Source organism: Ceratina calcarata, unplaced genomic scaffold (genome assembly GCF_001652005.2).
Source record: "Ceratina calcarata isolate Rehan_Ccalc_2016 unplaced genomic scaffold, ASM165200v1 scaffold310.2, whole genome shotgun sequence".
Lineage (NCBI taxonomy): Eukaryota > Metazoa > Arthropoda > Insecta > Hymenoptera > Apidae > Ceratina > Ceratina calcarata.
Genome location: NW_017153562.1, coordinates 557,031 through 583,992, shown reverse-complemented (window position 1 = coordinate 583,992; position 26,962 = coordinate 557,031). Strand labels below are relative to the sequence as shown.

The window sequence follows — 26,962 nt, the reverse complement described above, 5'->3', positions numbered from 1 at the left end:
CTTCCGACGTTTGATTTCTTTTTAAAAAATGCGTTTCTAAAGTGTATAAGCATTTGGGATTGACTGTATAGCCAATACATCCTTAAACCATTGTCTGCTGTGGATCGTGTTTGACGGAGAACATTTCAAATAACGACGAGGAAGACTTACTAGGTTCGGTGGACCGGCCGCAGGGTACCCAGCATCCAGTTTCAGGATCCATTTTATCGACTTGATAGTACTCGATCGGGGTGCCGCCGTCGTCTTTCGGCCTCTTCCATTTCAGCTTGCATCCCTCCTTGTGAACGTCTGTGACTTGAAGCGGACCTTCCGGTGGCATTGGTTTGTCGGTGACTGTGACCATCACGGTGACAGAGTCTCTTCCCGACGAGTTGGTCGCCGTAACAGTGTAGTCGCCGCTGTCGTCGCGAGACACGGGTCTGATACTGAACTTGGTGCTGTATTCGGTATTGTCGATTTGCACTTTTCGATCCGAATGCAGAGGGATTGCGCCGTATCGCCAATCGATGTGTGGCGGCGGTTCACCAATCACGTTAGCATCGAATCTTAATAACGAGCCAGCCGACAGCGTGACATCCCGCAGATTGCGCCGATCGATCTTGGGTGCCACTGAAACGAATCAAATTTATACGTACAATCAATCCTTGACGTGCCGAAATCAAATTCTGACTAGAATTATTTATAGCTACGAGGGGTGGTCTTTGGTGCGTAAAGCCTATCGGTTATGCGTGCTACTTGTACATTTGCTTTTTTCGTCTCAGGGATAAGACGCTATTAGGACGATAAAGAGATGATCGGTGCCAGTTGGCAAGCGACTTACGGGATACCCGATACTCCTACAATGACGATGCATCGAAGCGATGATCAGTAGACGCGTGTATAAAATGAGATTCTCAAAATTATTCGCGCGTCGTCAGTCGTTACTGTTCTTTCGCGCAAATGAAATTAAATGCGAATTGAAGAGACTTACGGAAACGAGGCTTGGCGGTGAACGTTTTGCTCATGTCACCGGGCTCCGACTGTCCGGCTTTGTTCACGGCTATCACCCGGAACACATAGTCGTTGCCTTCGATCAGACCATGGACCAGGCCTCTCGTGGTCGGAGTTTCGATTTCCAAAGCTTTTTCCCACATTGTGCTGTACTTGTCTTTCTTCTCGATTATGTATCCGGTGATGGGCGATCCACCGTCGCTGACAGGCTCTTTCCAGTTGAGCTCGACTTGGTTCGCGGTCCAGTCCACTGGTTCCGGTGCTCCCGGTGGACTCGGTACGGCTAAACGAAAATTCGTGCATAAATTTCGTTAATGCAACGCAGCGCATTCGTGAATAATTTGATCGATACGTCGTCGTCATTCATAAAAGTATACGTTTGTGACAATTCGTTTCTTGTTACCTATATAATACTATACTTACTGAACGGATCTTTGGCCACGATCGAGCTGTACGTTTCCAGAGGCTCCGACTCTCCTTCTTTGTTAAGCGCCTTCACTCTGAACTTGTATTCGTGTCCAGGTGTCAGTCCTTCCACCTTCATTTCCGGTCCCGTCGATTTGCCCACTGGCAGCCAGACCCCAGTGTCCGGGTCGAACTTCTCCACGAGGTATCCTTCGATGGGCTCTCCACCATCGTCTTTCGGTTTCTTCCATTTCAGCGTACATCCCTCCGCGTGGATATCGGACACCTCGAGAGGTCCTTCAGGCTTTCCAGGCTTAGCTGCGAAAAGATTTTCAAGTATTCAGTCGGAACGGTCGGTAATTGAAATTCGAACATGTATTTCCGATGGGAGATACGATACTTACAGACGACGGTGACTTCGACCTCGGCCGTGTCAGATCCATGCTGGTTCACGGCCGTAATTTTGTAAATGCCACTGTCTTTCCTCTCGGGCTTGTCATTGAAGAACTTGCTGTTGTACGGCACGTTCTGAATTCTACGGAACGTGGTCTGCTGCACGCTCTTGTTGTTGAGCAGCCACGTAACATCCGGTGGAGGTTCCCCGATGATTTTGACATCAAAGTGGAACGCTTCGTTCTCGCGTACCGTGATATTGCGCAAGTTCTTCCTGTCGATCTTCGGTGCGACTGTAAAACGAATATGAACAATTTCTTTTTATCCTCTGAAAATACGTAACGACTCCGTTTGTGAGGACAAAATCTGCTTACGTCGTCGGCTCTTGGCCGTGATCGGCTTGCTGGTGTCCGATGGTTCGCCAGGGCCAGCAGCGTTAACCGCCTTGACTCGGAACTCGTATTCGACGCCCTCGTCGAGGTTGTCCACGCGTCCCTTGCACTCGGGACCGGTTTCGCAAGCCTTCATCCATCGGGGACTGTCTTTTTCGCGCTTCTCGATTATGTATCCAGTGATCGGAGATCCACCATCGGTCAAGGGTGGAGTCCATCGCAGGTCTATATGATCCTTGTCCCAGTCGGTCGCCTCTGGTCGACCCGGTGCTCCTGGCTCGTCTGCGAAAGGAATACTCGGTCTCGATTATCCTGTATAGGTACACGATACGAAACGAAAAAATATCGTAGGAAACGATCGTAACGATAACGTAAAAATTGAATTAGAATGCTGACCGAATGGATTCTTGGCTACGATTCCGTGGTCCGTTTCGAGGGGTTCCGACTCTCCCTCCGCGTTCACAGCGGCGACTCGGAACTTGTACTCCTGGCCGGGGACCAGATTCTCCACGACCATCGTCGGTTCCTTGCTGCGTCCCACGGGGATCCATCTTCCCGTTTCCGTGTCCATTTTCTCGACCACGTAATGATCCAACGGTACGCCGCCGTCGTCGGCCGGAGGATTCCACTTGAGCGTACATCCCTCTTTGTGAACGTCGGACACTTTCAAAGGTCCTTCCGGCTTGCTCGGCTTGTCCAAGACTAGAATCTGGACAGAAGCCTCGTCCTTCCCGGAGCTGTTCTCAGCTTTCAACGTCAGAGTGCCGCAGTGAGCTCTGCTGGCGGACGACACCAGGAATTTGGTCCTGTAGTCCTCCAATTCGATGCTCAACACGCCGCCGTCTTCCTGCTTGGCTTTGTTCAAGTACCAAGTCTTGGTTGGTGGCGGTTCACCGGACACTTTCACGTCCAACCGGATGTGAGTGCCAGCTTTGATCGTCAGATCCTTCAAGTTAGTGCGGTCGATCTTAGGCGCTGCGTATCGATCCTTCGCTACCATGCTGTCGCTGGGCTCGCTAGGTTTGCTCTGTCCACCTTTGTTCACGGCTTTCACGCGGAACTGGTACTTCTGACCTTCTATCAGATCTTCGACTCTAGCGTCGGTTCTGTTTCCTGGAACCTCGGCCGCCTTTTGCCACTTTCCGTATTGATCCTTCTTCTCGATTATGTATTTCTCGATCGGTGCACCGCCGTCTTTCTTTGGTGCTTTCCATTTGAGATCCGCATGGTGTTTCGACCAATCTTTGATGTCCGGTTTCCCAGGCGCGTCCGGTTCGGCTGTAAATTTCAATTAACGAATGTTAACGTCGTTGGATTGACGGAAAATTATTTGTGATCGCTTACTGTATGGATTCTTGGCCGTGGTGGGAATCGCCGTTTCCAGCGGTTCGGATTCACCCTCGGAATTGACAGCCTTCACTCGGAACATATAATCCTTGCCCTCGTTGAGTCCGGTAACGTCGGCTTCGGGAGTTTTGCTCGTGGCGCAAGGCACCCATCTTCCGGTGTCCACGTCCATCCTCTCGATCACGTAATGATCCACGGGTTCACCGCCGTCCTCGTCAGGTTTCTCCCATTTCAATTTGCACCCTTCCGCTGTCACGTCGGATACTTCCAGAGGTCCCTTCGGTTTGCCGGGTTTGCTCAGAACCTAACGCCGAACGAAGTATTTTTATCTTTCCGTTTACGAACGACGTCTTACCGGACAGAGGATCCAAACGTTTTACCTGAATTTCAATGTCGACCTGATCGGTGCCGCTGTCGTTCTTAGCGATGACCGTGTAGGTACCCGTGTCCGATCGCTGCAATTTGCTCATGATGAACGTGGTGTGATAATCTTCGTTCTCGATCTTGAGACGATCCATGCTCTTCAGCACCGCGTCTCCGAGTTTCCAAGTGACGAGTGGAGGCGGTTCACCTTGTATATCTGCCTCGATTCGTAGCAGTTGACCCACTCTCATCACCTTCTTCTGCAGATTCTTGCGATCGATGCGTGGGGCCACTATAAATGAACATTTTATTACGTACAACATCGTTTATTGTATTTGACGCGTTGCTTCGTGCACGAAGTGATGACGAGCGAAGTACTTACGGAACCTCGGTTTGGCCACGACACTTTTAGAAGTGTCGCTGGGTTCACTGGGCCCAGCTCTGTTAACGGCCACAACTCTGAACTCGTATTCGTGCCCTGGCTCGATACCATCGGTCACTTTGGCAGCGGTGCGATCGCCCAGAACCTTCGCCACGTCTATCCACTGCCGCGTTTCCTTGTCCCGCATCTGTACGATGTACTTTTCGATCGGAGCACCGCCGTCGTCCTTCGGCGGCGTCCATTCGAGGTCGACGAAATCTTTGTCCCAGTTCTTAATTTCCGGGCGACCTGGTTTTCCAGGTTCGTCGAACGGATTCTTGGCGATGATGGATTTGTCCGTTTCCAACTCGTCGGACTCGCCTTCCCGGTTCACAGCTTTTACGCGGAACTTGTAAGGTTTCCCTTCCTGAAGCCCAGTTATCGTGCACTCCGGTTCTGCCGATTTCGCGCAAGGGATCCATTGTCCTGTTAAAGGATCAAGCTTCTCGATCTCGTAGTACTCCACCGGCACACCGCCGTCGTCGTCGGGTTTCTCCCATTTCAACTTGCATCCGTGCTTGTTCACATCGGACACCTCCAACGGACCCTGTAAAATCCAGAACGATTTAGCAATGAAATTGTTATTTTGTCGTTTGATGCGCAAACGAAACGATTCGATACCTTTGGTTTGCTGGGTTTACCAATCACAGTTATCTCGACATCGGCCGAGTCCTCACCCACTTCGTTCTTCGCTTTGATTGTGTACTTGCCGGTGTGAGCTCGCTTCGTCTTCAGTATAAAGAATTTAGTATTGTAATCGATGTTGTCGATTCTTATGGTGTCGTCCGACGTGAGCTCCTTGCCGTCAAAGAACCAGGTCACGGTTGGTGGCGGTTCTCCGATGATGTTCACGTCCAGAGTCACGGTTAGACCGACCTTCACCGTCGTCAGTTGCAAGTTGGTGCGGTCGATGAAAGGTTTCACTGCGACAAAGCGAATCTCAGGTATAGAAGTGTCGATGCATGAATTGAGCGACGTAAAAGTGCTGAAATTGAAATTAGTCTACTCACGCCATCGAGCCTTGGCAGTGTGAGGATTCGTAGCCTCGCTCGGTTCACCGGGACCAGCTTTGTTCACCGCTCTGACCCTGAACTGATACTGATTTCCCTCCTCCAGTCGTGTCACGGTTCCCGTGCAAGCTGGTCCGCTGGTTTCGGCAGCTTTCACGTAGGTGGTTCCGAATTTGTCCTTCATCTCGATTATGTATCCAGTGATCTTCGCTCCGCCGTCTCGAATCGGTGGTTCCCACTTCAATTTCACCATGTTCTCGGCCCAGTCGATGATCTCCGGCAGGCCGGGCGCGCCAGGTACATCTGATCGAAACGTAACGGCGACGTACAGATGTTGCACAATGGTTCATCTCTCGGATAGAAATCTGGCAGATACTTACCGTAAGGATTTTTAGCAGTGATGGCAGTGTCGGTTTGGAGCGGTTCCGATTCTCCCTCCTCGTTCACAGCTTTCACGCGGAATTCATACTTATGGTTGGGTTCTAAACCGGTGATGGTGTGCTCGGTCTTGTCCGGATCGACGATACCAGCCGGCACCCATCGTCCCGTGGTCGCGTCCATTTTTTCTATGACATAACTAGACAGAGGCAAGCCTCCGTCGTCTCTCGGCTTGTTCCATTTCAATTTGCATCCCTCTTTGTGGACGTCGGTCACTTCCAAAGGTCCTTCCGGTTTCCCAGGCTTGTCCAAGATGTTTATCTCGACGTCGGCCTCGTCCTGTCCGGAATCGTTCACAGCTTTGATGGTGTACTTGCCGCTCAGTTTGCGACTGGTGTTCGTCAGATGAATCTTCGTCAGATAGTCCTCATTGTCGATCCTTACGTTGGCTCCGGTTTGAAGCTCGGAGCCACCGAAGCTCCACGTGACCGTTGGTGGTGGTTCTCCCTCGATGTCCACTTCCAGTTTCACCATCTGACCTGCTCGCACCTTGATCGGTTGCAACTTCTCGCGATTGATGCGTGGTTTCACTGTAACGAAAATTCCATGAGCCGATCGATCGAATTTCAAATCGAGAGCTAGATTCGATTGAACGCGCGTTAGACGCCGTTATGTACTTACGATGCCGAGCTTTGGCAACGTGCGGTTTGGTCGGATCGCTGGCCTCCGACGGCCCGGCCTTGTTCACGGCACGAACACGGAACTGATAGATCGAACCCTTCTTCAATCCGGTGACACGCCCTTTCGGCTGCGGCGATTCGGTCGTGACTACCTCCTGCCAGTTCGGCGACGGTTTCTCCTTCATTTCTATTATGTAACCCATGATCGGTACGCCTCCGGTGTCTTTCGGTGGCTCCCATTTCAAGTCCACTCGGTCAACGTCCCAGTCCTCGAACTCTGGTACACCGGGCTTGCTGGCCACGTCTGAGATCAGATTTTAAATTTATATTCCTGCGTTGTTCATTGATACACACAGAGGCCGACGCACTTTTCGCAGATAAACGCTTACCGTAAGGGTTCTTTGCGACGGTCGTGCCATCGGTGACCAATGGTTCGGATTCGCCCTCTTCGTTGATGGCCTTTACTCTAAACTCGTACTCGTGACCTTCCTGGAGGCCCTTTACGTCCATCTCGGTGTCGGAAGTGCGGCCAACCGGGATCCATCTTCCAGTGGCCTTGTCCAGCTTCTCCACTTGGTAGCCGGTGATAGGCTTGCCACCGTCGTCCTCGGGTTTGCCCCACTTCAGTTTGCATCCATTCTTGGTCACGTCGGACACCTTCAATGGCCCCTTCGGTTTCCCAGGAGCCGCTGTCGTCATCGCGATCAGTCAAGCGTTTTTAATATATTTTCACGACACGTTAGTTACGACATTTAGTGTAATTATGCTAGGAGCTTACAGAGTATGGTGATCTCGACTTCCGCCTCGTCTTCGCCGTGAGAGTTCACAGCTTTTATTTTCCACACCCCGGTATTCTTTCGCACGCAGTCGGTAATGTTCAATTTCGTGTTATAATCGACGTTGATTATTTCGATGTTCTCGCCACTTTGGACCTTCTGACCCGCGTGGAACCAAGTTATTTCCGGTGGTGGTTCGCCGCGAACGTCCACGTCGTATTTGATCGTTTTGCCAGCTCGTACGGTGATCGGTTTCAAATTCGTACGATCGATCCTTGGTTTCACTGAAGCATTCGATTCGATAAACATTTTTAATTTCATATAAGAATGAGAAGATACGAGAAAATTGAACGATGCTTACGTGCTCTGTGCTTGCATATTTGCATCTTGGATGCGTCTGACGGCGGTGAGGGTCCGGCCTTGTTGACGGCGATCACTCGGAATTGATACTCTCCGCGTTCCTTCAAGTCTGCTACCTTAGCTTCGAGCTGACTGCCGGGTACTTCCATCGCTTTCTCCCAATCCGGCTTGTAACGATCCTTCTTCTCGATGATGTATTTCTCGATCGGTGCACCACCGTCGAAATCGGGCGGTGTCCATTTCAAGCTCACTGACTCGTTATCGTAATCTGTTATCTCAGGTGTGCCGGGCTTGTGCGGTTCGTCTGCGTTTCACGAATTTATCATGATAAAACCGAAATTAAAAGAAACGGAAAATAAAAAGAAATCAGGGAATTCACGTTCGCATAGCGATCGAGGACTTACCATACGGGTTCTTGGCGATGATCGGGCGATCGCTCTCTAAAGGTTCTGAATCGCCTTCGTCATTGACGGCGGTCACCCTGAACTTGTATTCGCTACCAGGGTTCAGACCGGTAACTTCGAATTCCGTCAGCGGTGAATTGCCTGGAATTTTTCCTACCCTGACCCATTTACCGGTCTTTGTGTCCAATTTCTCGATCTCGTATTCTTTGATCGGAACGCCGCCATCGTCGTCTGGTTTCTCCCACTTCACCTTGGCCGAAGTCGCCGTAACGTCGGTCACCTCCAGCGGTCCTTTCGGCGAGTCCGGTTTTCCAAGCACTATAAGCTCGACGGTTTCCTCGTCCTTTCCATTGGCATTTTCAGCCACGAGAGTATACTTTCCGGTATCCTTACGCGTCGCGTTGATGATCGAGAAGTCTGTGTGATAATCGACATTTTCGATTTTTATGCGTTCCGTAGTGGTCAGGGGAATGTTGTCCCTCCAGATCCATTTTACTTCGGGTGGTGGCTCGCCGATAATGTCCACCGACCATTTGTGCGTACGTCCAGCCTTGATGGTCACGGACTTGAACGTGCTTCTGTCGATCCTCGGTTTCACTGCACAGCATTCGATTTGAACGTACGATTCGAGATCAGATGATAATTAAAAATATTTCGAAATACCCCTACGGTCGATAGATACGTACAGTTCTTGTGTTTGCAAAGATGATTGTCGGTAGGCTCGCTGGGTTGGCCAGGACCTGCCTTGTTATGAGCTCGAACGCGAAATTGGTAAACCATTTTTTCCTTGAGGCCCTCCACCTTCACTTCAGGGGTTGGGTCGGTGGTCTTGGCTACCTCGACCCAATCGGGGGAGAACTTGTCTTTCATTTCGACCGTGTAGTGGGTGATAGGTCTGCCACCGTCGGTCGACGGCTTCTCCCATTTCAGAGACACGCTCACGTTGTCGTAGTCAAAGATCTCTGGCTTGCCAGGTTTGCCGGGCTCGTCTGAGAACGGGAGAAGATAAGAAATTTTGCAAATGAAGCAGATAATAATGATTGTTTGAAGTAAATTTAAGCGGTACATCGATTGCTCGGTCATCGAGCATCTACGAATCGATGCGTCACCCAATCACGAACGATCATATCGTAAACGCGGCGGTCACAGACATTGAAATTGGTCTTACCGTAAGGATTCTTGGCGAGAATGGCCTCGTCCACTTCGAGTGGTTCGGATTCGCCTTCCTTATTGACAGCCTTCACGCGGAACTTGTACTTCTTTTTCGGCGTTAAACCAGAGAAGGTGAAGGTATCTTCGTTCGGTCCGACCTCTCCGGCCGGAATCCATCGTCCGGTGTCCATGTCCATCTTCTCTAAAACGTAGCCAGTAATGTCCGTACCGCCGTTGTCCTCCGGTTTCTCCCATTTCACTTTCACGTGATCGGAGCGCACTTCCTCCACCTTGAGCGGTCCTTTCGGCATCGAAGGTTTGTCTGAAAGATCAACGTGATTTAAACCTGAAACGCCGCGAATCATCTGTCCGCGGATTGTCAATTACCGAGGACGACGACGTCCGCGACGCTTTCGCAAGTCCCAGAGCTGTTCGTCAAGACTAGTTTGTATTTTCCCGAATCTGGCCTCGTCGTTTTTCTAACGGTGAGCACCGTATTCCTCTCGTATTTGTCGATCGTGATTCTCTCCGCAGAATCCTGGACCAGTTCCTTTTGACCAAGGAACCAGTGGACCTCCGGCTCGGGTTCACCGGCATACTTGATGTCGTATTTGATCACCTGACCCTTTTTCACGATCAGGTTCGTCAGACCGTCGCCGACGATGTACGGCTTGACAAATCTGCACTTGGCTATGATTGGCTTCGTTGCGTCCGAGGGTTCGCCCGGACCAGCTTTATTCACGGCTCGGATTCGGAATTCATATTGGGTTCCTTCCTTCAGACCGTCGATCGTGGCCTCCGTCACGTCTCCTTCTATCTCCTTTCCTTTCACCCATTCTTTACCGAATTTCTCTTTGTATTCTATCACGTAGCCCGTGATCGGTGCTCCGCCGTCGTTCTCCGGTTTGGTCCATTTAAGATCCGCATGATCCTTGTCCCAGTCGACCACTTCCACGTTCGTTGGTTTTCCCGGTTCGTCTGTCAAAGAACAGACAAGAACGATTCGACGATTGGTACAACGTAACGAAGGAATATCGTAATAAGATAAAGTTTGACATCGATTTACCCCACGGATCTTTGGCGAGTACCGGTTTCGCGAACATCGCAGGCTCGCTAGAACCAAGTTTGTTCACTGCCCTGATACGGAACTTGTACTCCTTCTTGGCGATGAGGTCCTGAACCTTGTAAACGGTTTTCTCGCCTGGCATCACCTCTCCCACGCTGTCCCATTGAGCTTTCAAGCTCATATCGAGACGTTCGATCACATATTTGACAATAGGTGATCCACCGTCATCCTTCGAAGGCTTGAACGAGACCACGCAAGAGTTTTGGAAGATCTCGGTAACATCGACGTCCTGCGGTGGCGATGGAACATCTAAACGTGGTAACAAAATTTTAATAACATGTTAATTATTTAAACGTAACCCGCGAGATTTTACCTTGCATGTTGATGTTCACGTCGTGAACCTCTTCGCCCTGATTGTTACCGATCTTCACTTGGTACATGCCGGATTGATCTCGGGACGGTTTCTTGATCTTGAACGTGATCTTGTCCTCGCCAACGACCACTTCCACGTCTTTCAACGGCAACGGCTTACCGTCTTTCATCAATTTGGCCTCCACTTGACTTTGCTTTGTACCTTCGACTGCGCTCCAAAACATAGTTTTAATACCCGTCGAAAATACTACGTCTCATGTTTAAAAAGAGATCGAACTTACTCTTGTAAGGAACGACGAAGACTAGCGGCGCGCTGCACGGGCCCTCGATTTTGTCGGGAATCTCGACTATGGGTTTGCTCTCGCCTTTCTTCACGGTCAGCTTGCAGGTGCTCGTCAATTGTCCGCTCTCACACGTGATCTCGCCATCGTCGCTCATCTCCAGTTTATTGAAGATCAATTGATGCTTGCCGCCTCCCAAGTTCTTGATCTCCACCCTCTCGTTCGCTTCGATCGGTTTCCCATTGAACAGCCACACGGCAGGTGCGGTTTGATCTTGGAGTTCCACGTCCAGCACCAACTTCTCTCTTTCCACGGCCACCGTGTCCTTCAGCTTTTTGTTGAACCGATTCGCATCTGAGGAACGAGACAATTTATTTATTTTTTTCATTCCCTTAATCGTGTCGATCGAAAGAGAAAAGGGAAGACCGCTCACAGTTTATCACTATCTCGGCTTCGGTCTTGTCTGCGTTGCTCACGCACGAGTATTGGCCAGCGTCCGTCACTTTCGTGTCTTTGATGATCAGCTTTCGCTTCCGACCATCTTCTTTGATCTGTACCCTGTGCATGGAATACACCGCGGAGTTTTACGACAATCTTTATATCTTTCATCTCGTTTTTTTCAATGAACCCTAAGTACTCTACTTATGAACGTGATTGGAGTATTACCTCTTGTCAGCAACGATCTCTTGGTCACCTTTGAACCATTTCACTTCGCCCGCGGCATCGTCCAATTCGCAGAGCAACGTCAACGTTTCCTTTTCGACCAGCTGCTGCGATTTCAGCACCTTCACGAACTTGTATGGATACTCTGCAGAAATTAACAGGATTTGCTTTTCGTCCGTTTTCAGTGATAATTAAAATTCTTTTTGAAAAGTGACCCACCGACTACGGTCAATGTGGTTTCGGTCTTGTCGGGTTGTTTGTTAAGTTTGCAGATATATTCGCCGCTGTCTTCGATCGTTGCGTTCTTTATAGTCAGTCTGCAAACACCGCTCATGTCCTTTGATATACTGTACGTATCGCCATCCTACGCAAAAAATTAGTCAACGTCGATCGTTCGTGAACAATTATTGTAACGTTGCAAGTGCATCGATTATTACCTCGAGCTTAGTTTTTCCTTTGTACCACGATACTTGAGCGAGATTCGAACTGACGGTGCACTCCATTAACACTTCGTGTTTCGTGTAACCGCTAGACTTCTTAGAAAGCGGTTTCGTGAAGGTATAAGTCGGATCCGGTTCTATAAAACAGAATTATAAATCTAGTGCCAATCATCTGTGGATTAGGCGTGCATGCATCCGTATTGAAGTGCTCACCTTCGACATTGAGGAAACCTGTGCTGGATACACCTGAAATTTCGATGGTGTACTTGCCGGTATCCTCGACCTTCGGATTCAATATGATCAGTTGATAGCAATCTTCCTCGTTTTTGAACTTATACTTGGACGAAGGGAATAATTCCTAAAAGAAATTATTAGACCGCACATTTTTATTCAAGTGGAACGTGTCGAACTGTTTTGTAAACGCATAGATCGATACAGCGATTAGATAGCCGCTGTATCATGTTGTTCATTACGTACATCTTTGCGGAAGAACCACTTGGGTTTGCAGTTCGGTTTCGAGAAGTTCGCCTCGAAGACGACCTTCTTGTCTTTGCCCTCCTTCGCGTGTTGATCCACCAGCGGTTTCAGGAAGCTTTCCGGTTTCTACGATACAACGAGAGCATTTGATTAAACCTGCAATTGAATCGTGCGGCCGACGATAACTTTGCGCTAGGCGTAATAATCGCAAATCGTGTCACAAAAAGATCGATCAGTCGCAAATCGATCGGTCTCGCCGTTGAAAAGGGCGAGAAAAAGCTCCTGCAAAAAGACTTTGTCCAAAAAATGAAAAATCGACCTGGACGAGGCGTGGAGGCCGTCATCTACTTGGCAAATTCGCAATCGAAAAAAGGTGATAAACGTTTGGGGTGGTGTCAAAAATCTTTGTCACAAAAAAGTCGAACGTTGCCGAAGAAAATGAAAAAAGCTCTCCGAGTCTAAATTCTACGAGAGTGTAAAGAAGACGCAAGGTAGATGGAAATGTGAAAAATAGAAGAATTAAATCGGAGAACCAATCGATAGATACAGAGAGAAAGACAGATAGATAGATAGATAGACAGACAGATAGATAGATAGAGAGAGATAGAGAGAGAGATAGAGAGAGAGACAGATAGATAGATAGATAAATAGATTGGACAGAGAGAGACAGTCGTTTAGAGTCTGGTTCTGGATACTTGATTCCTGAAGAAACACTCTACTGTGCAGAGTATAGGGAAGAAGACAGAGAGATCTCGTGAGAAGTAGTAGAAGTGAGACAGAGATAAAGGAAGATGAATGTAAAAGAAGTAGAGAACATCGATATCACGCTGGTCGTGTATATCGTAGGTGTTCGAGGAGTACGTATTCGATCCAACCTCCGTCTTGGTGAAATGGTGCAGGGTCGGCCAGTCGGGAATTAATTCGGCGAGAGAGGGTCTACGAGATCCACTATTCTATAAAACAACAAAAATCGTCTACGATCACATGTCTGAATCGACTACTCGGACATCTTTGTTCGTTGCAGCTGATATGCCAGGCAAAACGAAGCGTTTTTCATTTCCTTTAAGTATGTACATCCATAAAAGTACGCGTTAGTCGTATTAATGTCAGTCGGGTAACGGTTGAAAAGATCTGTGAAGGCGAGTTTCCTCCTCTGAAGAAGCGCAGGCCAAAGCAGGTTCACAAATTTCCTATTCCCTTTCCCGTTTATTTTGGATCGCGAGAGTTTCGAGGACACGGCAACCCAGCAAGCTAGAAAGTCTCGCGATCGTTTCGTCTCGAGAATTTATAAAAATATATATGTACGCAGTAGCGTTCGAAACTTTTGTCTTCTAACTAAAAGATCGTTTTTTAAGCTTTGCGGGGTGGATAGGCGTTCATTACTCTGTCCTTCGAAGCTTTTAACCCTTTGGGGGATGATACGAAACGCAATGGCACACGAGTAGATAAAACAAGTGCGAGAGGAAGAGTTAGCAAGAACGAAACACGAGCGTTCCTAAGGAAACTCGTAAACCGCGTTCCGTTCGCGAGCCCAAGGGATTAAATTCTCAACTAGCGCATCAATGAAATAGGTGTACATATGTCGCGAACCTTCTCTTTGACCCTCGTCACTAGCATCGGCCAGTCGGCGATTAGCTCCTGCAAACTTGGCCTGCGCTGAATGTCGAAGACGTCCTGCATGCCCGCCCCCGCACACACACCTTCACGTTAATCTCGCTCTTATACTTTCCTTATCCAATCTCGATTATGCGTGCGACGACCCTGATGATCGATCGTCAAGACTGCCCGTACGGGAAGTTTTATCCCCATCCCTTCTTCGTAAAAGTGAGTGATCGACATCGACATCGAAACACAAACGGTTTCGCGTATGCTCAGCAAGTGATTTCGATTCTCGCATCAGGGCCATCGAAGCATCCGATAAGAACGTCGAATCGCATTTAGAGATAATGCTTGCCGCTGGGTTACCCGTAAAATAATACTGCCACGTAAGCCGTGCTTCACATGCTTCTCGCGGTGGTGCTTTCTTACTCGTGACAAATCGTCGTCTCTACTCATGCACTTGTTAACGACTCGTTTCATCCTTTTTTTTTTTTATCTTCCTAGAAGAAGCGAATGTTCGGACCGTGTGCCATTAATACTTGGTTAATCAGTTAATGAAGATGAATCTACTATTACTTAATATGAATCTATTCGAAAGATACGATTGCCAAGCGCAGCATTAGCTCTAAACTAATGTGTGTATACGCGTACAGTTTTCGTCTTTTCTTCTCTTATTAACTGTGGTCAGTCGAAGTTCTTCGTCTCTGTCACGAACAGTGTGGTACAACGCGTGGTACATACGGGTTACTACAAAGTTTCTGCTTCCACAATTTTTTTTCATTCGCTCGATCTAATGAAACGTCTAGTTCCAGTGAAATATCAAATATCTGAGTTTTTGAAAATTGTAGAAAACAGAAGGGGGATATTAGGGTCCGTTCGTGGGTCTCGTCGTCGTCGGGAGATATCTAGGGGGATGGATGATGCCTGAGAAAACCTTGAGCCAGCTCCAGTTAGTTTCACCCTTCTTGTCTAGAGAAATTCGAAGGACCTCCTCACCGTCCGTCAAGACCACTATATCGTCGCCGTCTTGATACCAGCTGCTCCCGTGCATCTCGACGTCGCCTAGCGACTACGGAGACAAACGTGTAGAAAGAAGAAAGAGACGAACAAACAAGAACTAGTCGATTTCATCTTCGTTCAGGGAAATATTTCACTTTCCTCTTCTCACCTACTTACCGCGATATACGTCTGCGCGTATGCTTTTTGCTAATACGAATAGTGATATAAGCTCGGTCGTACGTATTTATCGTCGATACAAGCGTAATACATTGATCGAAATGCGTGAGGCATTCCTGTTTTACATCGAATACGAATAGTGAGATACGACAGAATTACAACGAACCATGCGTACCATCGTAGCCAAGCTTCCTCATACAAAAATAACAAATATCTGTGCCGTACGAACGATACAACTCGATCGAATTCTTCTTGGAAATTTATTATTACTAATGCGCGTCGAGCGCGTCACGTAGATACGCACCTTTTCTACTTTCTTCAAAGCCGGCATTGGTTTCTCGACTTCCTTCAAGTCTACCTTCTCTTGTTCTTGTTCCTCCCTCGCCCATTTCTGGTACTTCCTCTTCTTGAGCATCGCACGGAAGTCCATACCGCTGGCGTCTGTCGACAGAGATGTTAATTCGTAACGGAACGATCGTGAACTCGTTGCCAATTGTATAAACGATCGAGAACGAAATTTTCACGGTACCGGAAACGTATAGCTGCATCTCGGCAGAGTCTTCGCCATGGATGTTGCTGACGACGATCTTGTAAGTGCCCTCGTCGTTAGGCTTCGTCTTCCTCATACAGAGGGTGATCGTGTTGGTCTCCGTGTCCGTGAGGAACTTGAATCGGCCACCTTCGATGATCTCGGTGATTCCCTTGTAGAACTTGAACGTTGGCGCGGGCGTGCCCTCCACCCCGACTGTGAGGTACGCCGTCGAGTCTAAAGATAATAATTACGTGCGTGTTCGGAGTTATTCGAGTCGAGACAAAAATAAAAAAATCGATAGGAACCTTCGACCGCGGAATAGGATTCCTGGACGTCGACGATTTGAGGTGGTCCTGCTGGTCCGACATCTCGAAGAGGTGTGCTCGGTTGATTGATCTTATTCTCAAGGTCCGCCACGCTGGGTCTTCTGACGTCCGTGCTCGGACGACGACGCTAAACCAATCATTCATATCGTCAACGAACGTGTCACCCTTTTGTTACGTTCAAATTTGCTTATATGTACAATTTAATATCGAGCATCGTTAACAGCGACTCGACGATCGAGCGCGTGACTCGGTTCGACCTTCTTACCTGCTCCTCGTTGATTCCATTGGTTCGATCGTTATCGCGCCATGTCATAAATGGAAGACCGCAGATTTGATTACATCCTCCATAAAAATCTGCGGTCGAATAATACGTGATTGGCCTCGGTTTAGAGGAGAGTCAGCGCTCGACGTCGTTGCGATGTCGCCACGCGATAGCAGTGCGTGTGATCAATCGTGCAATTAGTCACGCGTGGGTTAATCGAACTCGGTAAAAAGCTAAATGTTAATCACGATGTTAAGTAAAACCGGAGCCATGAAACGAGGCCGATTGACGGCGGCGAGGTCCCTTGGCAAGCGTCCAGATCGATGGGACAGATGAGATTCTTCGTATGCAACAGGGTTCTACGTTTCTTGCGTACACAATAGGATAATACGTAGAGGCGACAGAGGTGTTCGGGTCGCATAGAAGGGAACGATTTTTGCTTAGTTTCGAGCACTCGGCGCTCGACCGCGTCACCAGTCGCTGAGATCAGTCACAGGGTTAACACTTAATGCTAGATCATCGTTTAGTTCGTATCGCGATTCGCTGCGAAACGATTAGGACAATTTCAGTTGTCGCGTCGATCAGCGATTCAACTTCTATTCAATGTTGCCAGGTTGAATCGTCGATTGACACGATTTCTTCGATGACAATCGAACAAACTTGTCGTCGTATTCGAAATTTATATTTACATCTAATGACGCTGAATTTCTGAATCGTTGTCACACTTTCATGTTAGATACAATTGTGATAAGGCGTTGGTTAATACACGTATGCTGTATGTAGAACATAGTTGAGGAAAACGATGATTTCGCGAGGGATCGGACGTAGTAGAGAGACAGAGAGAGAGACAGAGAGAGACACAGTTGACAATTTAAAAGTACGAACGAACGTGGACAGGAAGGAACGGAATTACCGATACAATTTTATCGCTAGTTACCATCGCGATTCTATCTGTTATTTACAAGAAGATACATCGATGATCGAGATAAAAAATAAAACGTACAGATCTATGAAACGTTTCTAACACGTGTCTATTCGTGAAAAATTAGAAGTACGTGGAAATTAAATTTGATACGTGTCGAGTCTCGAACAGGCCGTAGTCGTAGTTCCAATGTTACGAACAGCGCTCGAAGAGAGGCGACGTCTGACCAATGCAGGCATATATCACTGCGGCCCGTTCGACACCGAACTTCTACGGGCTACGATTTACATATGCACGCGGACAATGATGCAGACATAAATTTGTACAAAAAAAGAAACCAACATAAAGTTTTACATAGTTAGACACTAATTAAAATAAATACTTCTCACCACTGTCTATTCTATGATACACAGAGTATTCGCTCGAATTAAGCAAGATGCGCGTATCGGCCGCGGTACGTTTCGACCGATTGCCACGTAAATTGCGCTTGGTCCAGGTTCAATCGACCAAGATCGGAGTTCGTCGAATCGACGTTACGAACGATTTATTTCGCGGCCTATTTATAAAGTATAGATTGGCTGAGACCGAACGCAATAGAACTGACAAATTGGTCGTCGAGACGGCGGCGGCCGGGAGAACGTGCAAAGTAGATGATAATATATACATTGCGAACAATTCGAAGCATAAAAGTACAATATAGTCTAGGTATAAGAATACGTAATGTAAAAGACAAAAAGTGATGGCTACGGTAGTTTCTACTTAATTGTTCGCTAACCTCTTTCCCCTGTAGTTCACCAGGTCGGCCGGACTTACTCTGTACGTGGCACGTGGAAAAATGAAAAGAAAAAAAAACATAAAAAGTAAAAATTTTGTAACTGAATGACAACTGTATGGTAGATGGGCGGTCTTTGGGGTGCCTCGTCCGATTGCCAGTGTACTCTCTCGAACACGTATGTACGGGGGTAGTCAGTTTGAAAAAAAAGTAGCATTTAAAGACGTTGCTGAAAAATGAATGACTCTCCCATGGGTAGACGGCTCGCGCCTCTTTAGTCTCTCGCTGTTAAACTGCGCTGCGGGTTGTATGTATGATAGCACATGATATAGCTGCTTCGAAATTTTTTTTTGGGGGTATGGGGGTATTTTCGGGGGTGGGGGCGGTAAAAAAGAATAGATATGTAAAAAAATATCAAAGTAGTAGGAGAGAAAAATTCAGCTTGAATATATGTGAGAACATAGATAAACATGTAATCGCAGGTAAAATAGTAATCGGGCAGGTAAGCTTTGTGTTATAGCGAACACAAATCTCACCTTAATATCTAGCACCTCGCCGGGGCGTAACCTTCCCAACTGCAAACAATTATAGGGATCAGCGTTCTGAGTACGTAATTGGGTTAGCATTTTCGGTCACCCGGCGGTTGCGTTGCACCGACAAGTCACAAAAATCGAGTCGGAGAAGAAAAAAATCAGAGAAACGCGTTCGAGATCGCTGAACGCGGCCATGTGCCATGTACCATCGGAAGGATTCGGGGGGTCGTCGATTCCGTCGAGACGGACGATCGCGAGGTCGATCGTGGAGATCTTCGGTGAACCGTTTACCATGAACGCAGGTATCCACCGTTGCATCGTTCATGAAACGTCGTGCGGCAGAATAAACGACGGATCGTTCGAATTGTTAAAAGAGAAGGAAAAGCGTGTGCAACGGTGATACGATAGGAGGACGCGATACGAGCTGTGGACGGCCTCTTTTGAATTCGAAATGGCATATGACGCGGCTAGAAATAACACGGACGGTTCTAATCGGATCTCGATCGGATTTAATTAATCGACGGCAAAGTATTAAATGTACAGCGGCATAAGTCAGAGCCGTCCTTCGCGTCCGGCAAATGGATAGTTTTATCCGACGGTTGGCAGACCGAGTAACAAGTGTTCCTTCGCGCGTAAAACGCATTCCTACTACGAGTAAACGAACCGTGTCCGTATCTGCACGCGTGGAGTCGTCTTCGTCGTTTTCGTCGTCGGGAGCAGTGTGTTTCACATGTCGGGGAATGTTTGTCGGTTGCTTGTCTAGGCATTTGTTAACGCCGATACCTGTCCTTTCGGGACAATGTTTGCCAAAATGTGATCTATGAGCCGCGCTCGTATGCCAGAGGGAATTCGAAACCTTACGTTATACGCTAATGACTAATGTTCTGGGATCGCGGACGAGTCTTCGCGCCAGGCCTCTTCTTTTTCTTCTTTGAACCACGGGAATCTCGTTTGAATTCGCTGTTATTATTGTTGTTAACGTTAATGTAAAATAGTGGTGACGGTCAATAGAGAATTGAGTGTAAGATTCGGTTGCAGCAGTTCCGTGCCAGGTGCAATGGTGCGTTGGTGCGTTGGTGCGTTGGTGCATATCTTCACGTGAACAGTTAAACCATAGAGAGCCACGAAGGCTCGCAAGAATGATCTCGCGCGTGACGACATCGTTCGACTCGATGATTCCTGATACGACCGTGTCGCGTATATCCATGCGCGAGATCATTCGAGTTCTCATGTCTGTGAGTAAAGGTGTAATAAAAAAAAAGAAATGGAAAGTGTGAGCAGGCAGAGTCGAACTCGGTTCGACACGTTCCGGTCAAAGTTTACGCGTGTGTTTGTGTGAAAGAAATAACGTGCGAGTAAAAGAATATGTGAATAGATGAGTGCAAGTGGTAGTCGATAAGGTTGCAGACGAGGCATTCGCTTGCTTCAGTGATTTTTCTCACCTTGCGCTCGTCCACCACCTCGCCTGGACGCAGCTTTCTATGCTCCTACGAACCAAACTCTCTTTTATTGGTTATCGTCGTCATCGTCATCATCATCATCATCATTTACGTTTCCCCCTAAAACTGGCTTTGCTTTGGACGCTCTCGGCTTGGACCAGCCGATCGCGAAACGCGGAACGGATGAAGGTGAAGGATTGACGAGCGGACCACGGATTTTATACGTACACGCGTGGATCATTGTTTCAACGATCAAACAAATTTCTCATTGAATTCTCAGATATTTCGTTCTCCGTAAAAATCCGCGGTCCAAGGGTGAGCGATCTTCGAGAAGCTGGGCTGCATGGACGATTCACGAGTGGGACGTGTCTCATACCTACTAGCTTTGGACACTGACAATAAAATCAACGCACGCACCCGACGCGAACTCGTCGCGTCGGTCACGTCCGATCGAACATACAATACGTTTCTAGCTCTAGGACTATCACGTTTGGGATTCACTAAACTCGATACGAAACTTGCTAACTAAAAGAAAAAGAAAGGAAAAAAAAAAAAAAACCCAACAATCGTAGGGCTGCCACTGGTCTATATACCTACGTTCTTTGCTCTAGCTCTGTACAAGAGTCAACCTTTTCTATGGGTAAGGTACTTTGAGGAAACTCGATTTGTCATCTATAAGCGGAGAACGGCCGATGTGCTCTTTTATGATGCATCACCGATCTCGAATCGGAGGCCAGAATCGAGTCAAAAGTTAGTAATGAGTAATTGCACGAAAATAGGGCCGAATAGACCAAAATTTTATTTTTAGAAAGGTATTAAATACCGCGAGCTATTAAGAAGATTGCTTGGCAATCTGACAGGGAGACCTTGATCAACGAATTTCGCGATAAAACGAAGAATCGGACACAGATCTGGAGCACATCGTCCCGTCTCGAGGCGCAACGGTTATCCTCGAATGAGCAAAACGCATTTTGCACGAGGACACCGTGTCGCATTCGATAAAATAATCGATGTACCTCGGGCGAGTTAGGTTTATAACGTACCTCGTCACTGATGATCAGACTGGGTCTGCGACCCAATTCCTCCGGTGGTATCAAGGAACCCCGTCGACTAGCTGTCCCACTCCCGGGCGCCAACGAACCCTTTCTGCTTCCAGCCGGTGTCACGTCTTTCACAACTTCGATCTTGGGCGTCTCGGGTGCTTTGATCTCCGGCACCTTCGGCTGCGATCACCAGAAAATCCGATCAGATTCGGAATCGGCGACGACGCGAAGCGGTGCGAAGCGAGGATAAAAAGCGTTTGGAGAATTTGATTTTCTGCCGTTTGAATCGCGCGCACCCAACGGAGATCGATGGTTCAATTTGGGGACTCGTGGACGGTCGGAAAGGTTCGCGGTCGCGGCGAGATCAGGACTGATCCACAGAATCGAGATCGAAGGGATGGAGCTATGGGCGGTACGCAATAAGACCGAAAATAGCGATCGACATTTTCTCCATCCTGAATCTCGAGGTGAAAAATCGGGGATCCAAGGGGGGTGATATACGAGCGGTCATTTGCCAAGAAGGTTCCCCCTCTAATCGATCCGGATGCTGCGCAACGAGCGGACGGGAGGGAGTTCATCGAGTCATCGGTTGCCAAACGGTCATTTTATTTTGTTCGTTCGATTATTAGCAACCGCGAGCGTGTCGCGTTAATTACGCGAATCGAAACAGGATCGTGCTCGGGGGCTCCGGGGTATCAGGTGATCGCTCGATCATCGGAGAGAGAACCACTTGCCAAGGACTCTGTGTCACCGCAGCGTTTACAACCCACGACCCCAAATTTTGATTAATGGACATCGCTCGAGGTTTCCCTCTCCTTTCTCAAATTCTAAATCGTGTTTGAACTTACGAAATTTGACGAGTCTCGATCAGATCTACCGCAGGTATCTGCATACATAGCTACGTGACCGCGATTCGTCAGCTTGGCATAATTGTTCTCTCTTTCCCGGTTTTCTTTTTAATTGACACGATTACTCACCTTCGAATCGAATTTCTGCGGTTCCGCGCATGAAATCAGAATAATTTAGTAACAGGACAGAAATAGGACATCGGTAGACTGCGGATTCTTATGCAAAACGGTTGTAACTTGAAAGAGATGTAAATATACATTTTTACGTGTCGTTACGTACGTATGTATATTCCTCTCTACTCTATCCGAATCCGCACTCTAGCTGGATATCGATACCGTATCGACGGCGTTCTTACCTGGGTGACTGGCCTCTCGAGCTTGGTTTTGTCTCGAGGCTGAAATTCGCCGAAGTCGAATTCCTGGGGTTTCTCCAGTACTGGTCGTTCGTAATCCGGAATCTCTGGCAATTCGTAACCCTTATCCTTGGCCGCCTTCGCCTTAGTCTTCTTCGCCTCGGTCTTCTCCGTTTTTTCAACTTTCTGATCGACAACAATTTTGATTAACACCAATTTTCCGATTCACGTCTTTCCGACGATTAAACATTAAAGCCGAGCGATAGATACAACACTGATTACAGCGTAGAATCACGTGTCGGAAGAGAATAGAGAAAAGTAGAGAAGAAGAGATGCCTGTTATAAGTTATTGTTGATTGTTAACTTGACTCGTCCAGCTTCGAGTAGAGAGACAGTCTTTCAGAAATAAATCAGAAGGCGTACGCCGCGTTGTTATCAACATAAATGAGAGGAAGACATTGTGAAAGTAGTGAGTCGTTGAAGATGATAAAGTGAATTGTTCATCGAGGGAGAGATCGCGCGAATCGTTCAGTCGCGTTCGATAGAGACACAGAGCGATGAGAGATAGATAAGTGGTTGAAGACAGAGAGGCGAGAGGTCCGGCACGTACGACTTGAGAAGACAGTAAAGAGAAGAAATAGACGAGATGCGTATTACGTAGATTCCCTTGAACGGGAATACCTTCAACTCAAACATAGTGCCGTTCTCGGCGTTCTCCGGCTTTTTCGGCTCCTTCTGAACCGGTTTAAGCTGGATAGATTGAAAGTTCTCAGCTTTAATTTCGTATTTCGGCGGCTTGCGCAGTCCCGATTTCTCCTCCGTCTTCGGTGCCGCTGGCTGGATTCAATACGATCATCGTTTCAATTCCAATTTTCATCGGATTTCAACAAGCGTTGAAAATACCGATTCGATTCGAGATAATGATAGCGGGTGACCGCGGAACGTAAAATGATCAAATATCTATCTGCTCGTTGGTTCGAATCGTTTCGTGCCACGACCACGAAATACTTGCCTTCAATTCTATTTTCTCCATCGTCTTCGCCTCCTCCTCGATCTGTAATTAAAAGATCAACGTAATCACCTCTGATGCATCGTATAAAAAGCTTTCGGATTGACGAACGCTCACCTTCTTCACGGGCCTCAAACTCAGCTTCCTTGGTTGTTCTTCCGCCTGTAAAAAGAGGGAAGATATTTAAAAATACAGTTTTGGCACGAGCGTTAACCGGTTACGATTCGTGAGAAGCGCGTCGATCGTTACGATGATTTGTTTGCTGAAAAAAAAAATAGTTACATCTACGATTCGGTCTCTGCTGGGAGAAAAAAAAAAACGATTAGCCAGATGAAGATGAAGTAAAGATGTTGCATGGTGTACGTGTTACGTGTCAGTATGTGAGTAAGTGTCGCCGGTATGTGCACGATGATCGTGGTGCAGTGATCAGGATTAGGATCAGCATCGGAAGTAAATACAGATTGTGTCGTGTTGTGTGTACCTTTGGCGGCTCGGGTTTACCAAGTGTAGTTTTAGGTTTCGCAGGTTCTTCCTTCTAGAAAACGAGAACCGAGTGACTACATGTGTTCGATTTGTGTAAAAAAATAAGGAAGGAACGCGTTTTGAAATATACCTTAGGCTCTTCGGGTTTGCCGAGAGTGGCCTTAGGTTTGGGAGCTGGTTCTTCCTTCTAGAAAACGAGAACCGTGTGACTACGTGTGTTCGATTTGTGTCAAAAAATAAGGAAGGAACGCGTTTTGAAATATACCTTAGGCTCTTCGGGTTTGCCGAGAGTGGCCTTAGGTTTGGGAGCTGGTTCTTCCTTCTAGAAAACGAGAACCGTGTGACTACGTGTGTTCGATTTGTGTCAAAAAATAAGGAAGGAACGCGTTTTGAAATATACCTTAGGCTCTTCGGGTTTGCCGAGAGTGGCCTTAGGTTTGGGAGCTGGTTCTTCCTTCTAGAAAACGAGAACCGTGTGACTACGTGTGTTCGATTTGTGTCAAAAAATAAGGAAGGAACGCGTTTTGAAATATACCTTAGGCTCTTCGGGTTTGCCGAGAGTGGCCTTAGGTTTGGGAGCTGGTTCTTCCTTCTAGAAAACGAGAACCGTGTGACTACGTGTGTTCGATTTGTGTCAAAAAATAAGGAAGGAACGCGTTTTGAAATATACCTTAGGCTCTTCGGGTTTGCCGAGAGTGGCCTTAGGTTTGGGAGCTGGTTCCTCTTTCTAAAAACGTAATCGTGATCGCGTTACAAAAAATGGTTGCGTGTAAAAATAAATGATGTGTACCTTGGCCTCCTCGGGTTTACCAAGCGCCGCGGCCTTTGGTTTCGCGACAGGTTCATCCTTCTAAAAAATCAAGTGTGTCGTAAGGGTGCCGTTCTTCGTGCGAAAGAACTGGTGTAAAACAGTAATGAAAAGTGAACGTGTGTCGTGTGTACCTTCGCCTCGGGTTTGTCGACAGGAGCCTTGGGTTTCGCGACGGGTTCCTCTTTCTAAAAGTCAATAGGTATCCCGTTTATCGGATTTGCAGAATCAGATCATGCGGATGACAACGAAAGTATTGCAGGTACGTATGTATGTATAGGTAAATGTATGGAGAAGTGTATTTGTTCGTGTGTACCTTGATCTCCTCGGTCTTGTTAGGAACGGTCTCTGGTTTGGAGGGTTCTGTCTTCTACAATGCAATTGTAATACGGTGTAAATTGTTTGTGTGTGTATATCGATAATTCGCGTATGTCGCGTATTATGTACCTTAGGTTCTTCTTCGGGTTTGGATTTGGGTTTGGGTTTAGGTTCCTCCTAAAATGGACAGGCGTGTATTTAGTGTATTCTGTGTGTCGCGCGTGTACTACGCGCGGTACATGAATGTACATGTGTAATGGCAAACATGGATATAAAATACGAAAGTTCATTGAGTACCTTCTTCTCTTCCTTTCCGACGGTTTTTACTTTAGCGGCGACTTCCTCCTTCTAAAAAAGCATAGGAATCAGATTTATTCGTCGCACGCTGGTCGCGTGAACGTTCTTTTGTTCTTTACAAGCAACAATTAAAAGACATGCAAGTGGTACACGTATACAGGTACCTTCGTTTCACCGTGTCCGTCCGTATCGTTCGAAGCTAAAGCAGGCTCTCCGCCCTGAATAATATACGAATGAACAGAGTGAACAATAAAAAATAAAGAGAACGAATGGTTCGATATTTCGTCGAATTATTTCCCTGTACCTTAGACCCTTCGGTCGATTTCGTCGATGATCTACGTCGCGTGATCTTCTACAAAAAATATGAAAAAAAAATTGTTCAATTCCTAGCATTGTGTGTCGTTCGAACGGACGTGCCGCGTGTAAAAAAAATGATTGTACCTTGCCCGCCTCGTCTGTGTCAAGCTTACGAGATTTCGGTTTTCCTTCCTTTTTCTAAAACGATATCGAAACATTGCTATGTGTTAACGTGCTGTTAAGTGTATCGTGTATTTACGCTGCGAACGTCGTGTACCTTGTCTGCGTCAATTTTTTTCTTTTTCAATTTTGGTTTAGACTCCTTCTCTACAGTGTCAGCCGATTCGAGCGGTGGTCTCGAGTTTGGTTCGTTCAGATTCGATTCCCAAGTGTTCTAAAACGTGTTCGTTCGTTCGATGATAAATAGAAAGAGAGAGACGTGTTGGAATCGAAAAAAAAAAATAGCAATCGCGACGACCGCGAGATACCTGTTTCCAGATCAATTTTATCTCCGGCTCTTGGGGTCTATCCGCCCAGATGTCCTACAAATTATCGCGATCGTTCTTTATCTATTCTTTTTACTTTATATTCGTCATTGTTAAACAAAAAATAATCTACCTCTATCTCATCAACCGGTTCTCGCAAATCCGAGATTAGTTCAGATCCCAATTTATCCTACAACGTAAAAATCGTGTAGATGGTGAAATTATTTTACGCGTATTACTAAAAAATGATTGAACGAACGAGTGTTACTTGGCCATTTTTAATTGATTTTCCCTCGAGTATGTTAGGCAACCGTTCGATGGGAACCTAAAAGCACTCGTGTCAAAGCTTTGTCCCAATTACGATACTAATTGAGTGAGAATTTAGTTTAGTGTTTCGTATACCTTCGTGTCTTGCGTGGGACTAAGCTTCAGGGATTCTTTATCTACCTAAAATATTAAAAAAAAAAATGTTTTTTTGTATGATTCTTAATTGCCAATGCCCGATTCAACGCTGTGTAACGAGAGGCTGCGCGTGTTTCACGCGGACGTATAATTTCCCAGTGGTATAGATACGCGTTCGACGCGATGCTGCGCGCTGCGAGTAGTATGAACCGGCTATGGTCAGACGTGTCTCCTTCATGGGTTGACTACTTACTGACTTGACTACGTCTACCGTCTACGCGTTTGAAACATCGATCGAGTCTCGTCAAGTACGGTCCGTTCAAAGCACATACAGAACACGACGAAACATTTGACATTTAGACACGTTAGACAAAAATTAATACACGTCTTGTTGCGTCGTTCTCAACAAGATCAGACGTTGCACATGGTACTTACGAGTTTTGCTCGCAATACACCTTTGGTTAAGGATGTATACGCTATATACTTAAACAATGCTAGCATGTTGAATTCGTTATTATAGATTCCTATTACTATTAAAAAGCTACCTGCAAAATTTTAAATCAATTCATGGGTTTTTTGAAAAATTATAGTGACTTAATGCACTCTTATGGTAATCAGCAGTAACCCAAAGAAAACTTTCTGGTATTTGGTGTGTATGCGCGAAGTTGGAAGAAACAACTGACTTGAG

General features: G+C 47.0%; 1 protein-coding gene across 1 annotated transcript in view; it reads right to left on the bottom strand.

Annotated features, from left to right (window-relative positions):
- bent (projectin protein bent) overlaps nucleotides 1–26,962 on the bottom strand; it is a 56,320-nt gene that overhangs the window by 16,821 nt on the left and 12,537 nt on the right. The window contains exons 18-67 of the mRNA XM_026813104.1: nucleotides 25,091–25,141; nucleotides 24,923–24,970; nucleotides 24,792–24,845; nucleotides 24,610–24,663; nucleotides 24,458–24,517; nucleotides 24,338–24,394; nucleotides 24,203–24,259; nucleotides 24,068–24,124; nucleotides 23,933–23,989; nucleotides 23,798–23,854; nucleotides 23,666–23,719; nucleotides 23,302–23,346; nucleotides 23,188–23,229; nucleotides 22,179–22,361; nucleotides 21,952–21,966; nucleotides 20,975–21,154; nucleotides 19,935–19,979; nucleotides 18,496–18,534; nucleotides 15,983–16,130; nucleotides 15,675–15,911; nucleotides 15,450–15,586; nucleotides 12,371–12,496; nucleotides 12,107–12,251; nucleotides 11,891–12,030; nucleotides 11,673–11,817; nucleotides 11,457–11,598; nucleotides 11,224–11,348; nucleotides 10,791–11,144; nucleotides 10,511–10,717; nucleotides 10,138–10,446; nucleotides 9,459–10,049; nucleotides 9,088–9,393; nucleotides 8,606–8,908; nucleotides 7,920–8,516; nucleotides 7,517–7,819; nucleotides 7,158–7,439; nucleotides 6,769–7,068; nucleotides 6,381–6,683; nucleotides 5,702–6,289; nucleotides 5,322–5,624; nucleotides 4,933–5,234; nucleotides 4,273–4,858; nucleotides 3,908–4,182; nucleotides 3,525–3,831; nucleotides 2,577–3,458; nucleotides 2,163–2,462; nucleotides 1,800–2,081; nucleotides 1,414–1,713; nucleotides 971–1,273; nucleotides 151–609 (exon numbers count right to left, since the gene is read on the bottom strand). Coding sequence (XP_026668905.1) covers nucleotides 151–609; nucleotides 971–1,273; nucleotides 1,414–1,713; nucleotides 1,800–2,081; nucleotides 2,163–2,462; nucleotides 2,577–3,458; nucleotides 3,525–3,831; nucleotides 3,908–4,182; nucleotides 4,273–4,858; nucleotides 4,933–5,234; nucleotides 5,322–5,624; nucleotides 5,702–6,289; nucleotides 6,381–6,683; nucleotides 6,769–7,068; nucleotides 7,158–7,439; nucleotides 7,517–7,819; nucleotides 7,920–8,516; nucleotides 8,606–8,908; nucleotides 9,088–9,393; nucleotides 9,459–10,049; nucleotides 10,138–10,446; nucleotides 10,511–10,717; nucleotides 10,791–11,144; nucleotides 11,224–11,348; nucleotides 11,457–11,598; nucleotides 11,673–11,817; nucleotides 11,891–12,030; nucleotides 12,107–12,251; nucleotides 12,371–12,496; nucleotides 15,450–15,586; nucleotides 15,675–15,911; nucleotides 15,983–16,130; nucleotides 18,496–18,534; nucleotides 19,935–19,979; nucleotides 20,975–21,154; nucleotides 21,952–21,966; nucleotides 22,179–22,361; nucleotides 23,188–23,229; nucleotides 23,302–23,346; nucleotides 23,666–23,719; nucleotides 23,798–23,854; nucleotides 23,933–23,989; nucleotides 24,068–24,124; nucleotides 24,203–24,259; nucleotides 24,338–24,394; nucleotides 24,458–24,517; nucleotides 24,610–24,663; nucleotides 24,792–24,845; nucleotides 24,923–24,970; nucleotides 25,091–25,141 — 11,242 coding nt within the window. The remainder of the gene's footprint in view (nucleotides 1–150; nucleotides 610–970; nucleotides 1,274–1,413; nucleotides 1,714–1,799; nucleotides 2,082–2,162; nucleotides 2,463–2,576; nucleotides 3,459–3,524; nucleotides 3,832–3,907; nucleotides 4,183–4,272; nucleotides 4,859–4,932; nucleotides 5,235–5,321; nucleotides 5,625–5,701; nucleotides 6,290–6,380; nucleotides 6,684–6,768; nucleotides 7,069–7,157; nucleotides 7,440–7,516; nucleotides 7,820–7,919; nucleotides 8,517–8,605; nucleotides 8,909–9,087; nucleotides 9,394–9,458; nucleotides 10,050–10,137; nucleotides 10,447–10,510; nucleotides 10,718–10,790; nucleotides 11,145–11,223; nucleotides 11,349–11,456; nucleotides 11,599–11,672; nucleotides 11,818–11,890; nucleotides 12,031–12,106; nucleotides 12,252–12,370; nucleotides 12,497–15,449; nucleotides 15,587–15,674; nucleotides 15,912–15,982; nucleotides 16,131–18,495; nucleotides 18,535–19,934; nucleotides 19,980–20,974; nucleotides 21,155–21,951; nucleotides 21,967–22,178; nucleotides 22,362–23,187; nucleotides 23,230–23,301; nucleotides 23,347–23,665; nucleotides 23,720–23,797; nucleotides 23,855–23,932; nucleotides 23,990–24,067; nucleotides 24,125–24,202; nucleotides 24,260–24,337; nucleotides 24,395–24,457; nucleotides 24,518–24,609; nucleotides 24,664–24,791; nucleotides 24,846–24,922; nucleotides 24,971–25,090; nucleotides 25,142–26,962) is intronic.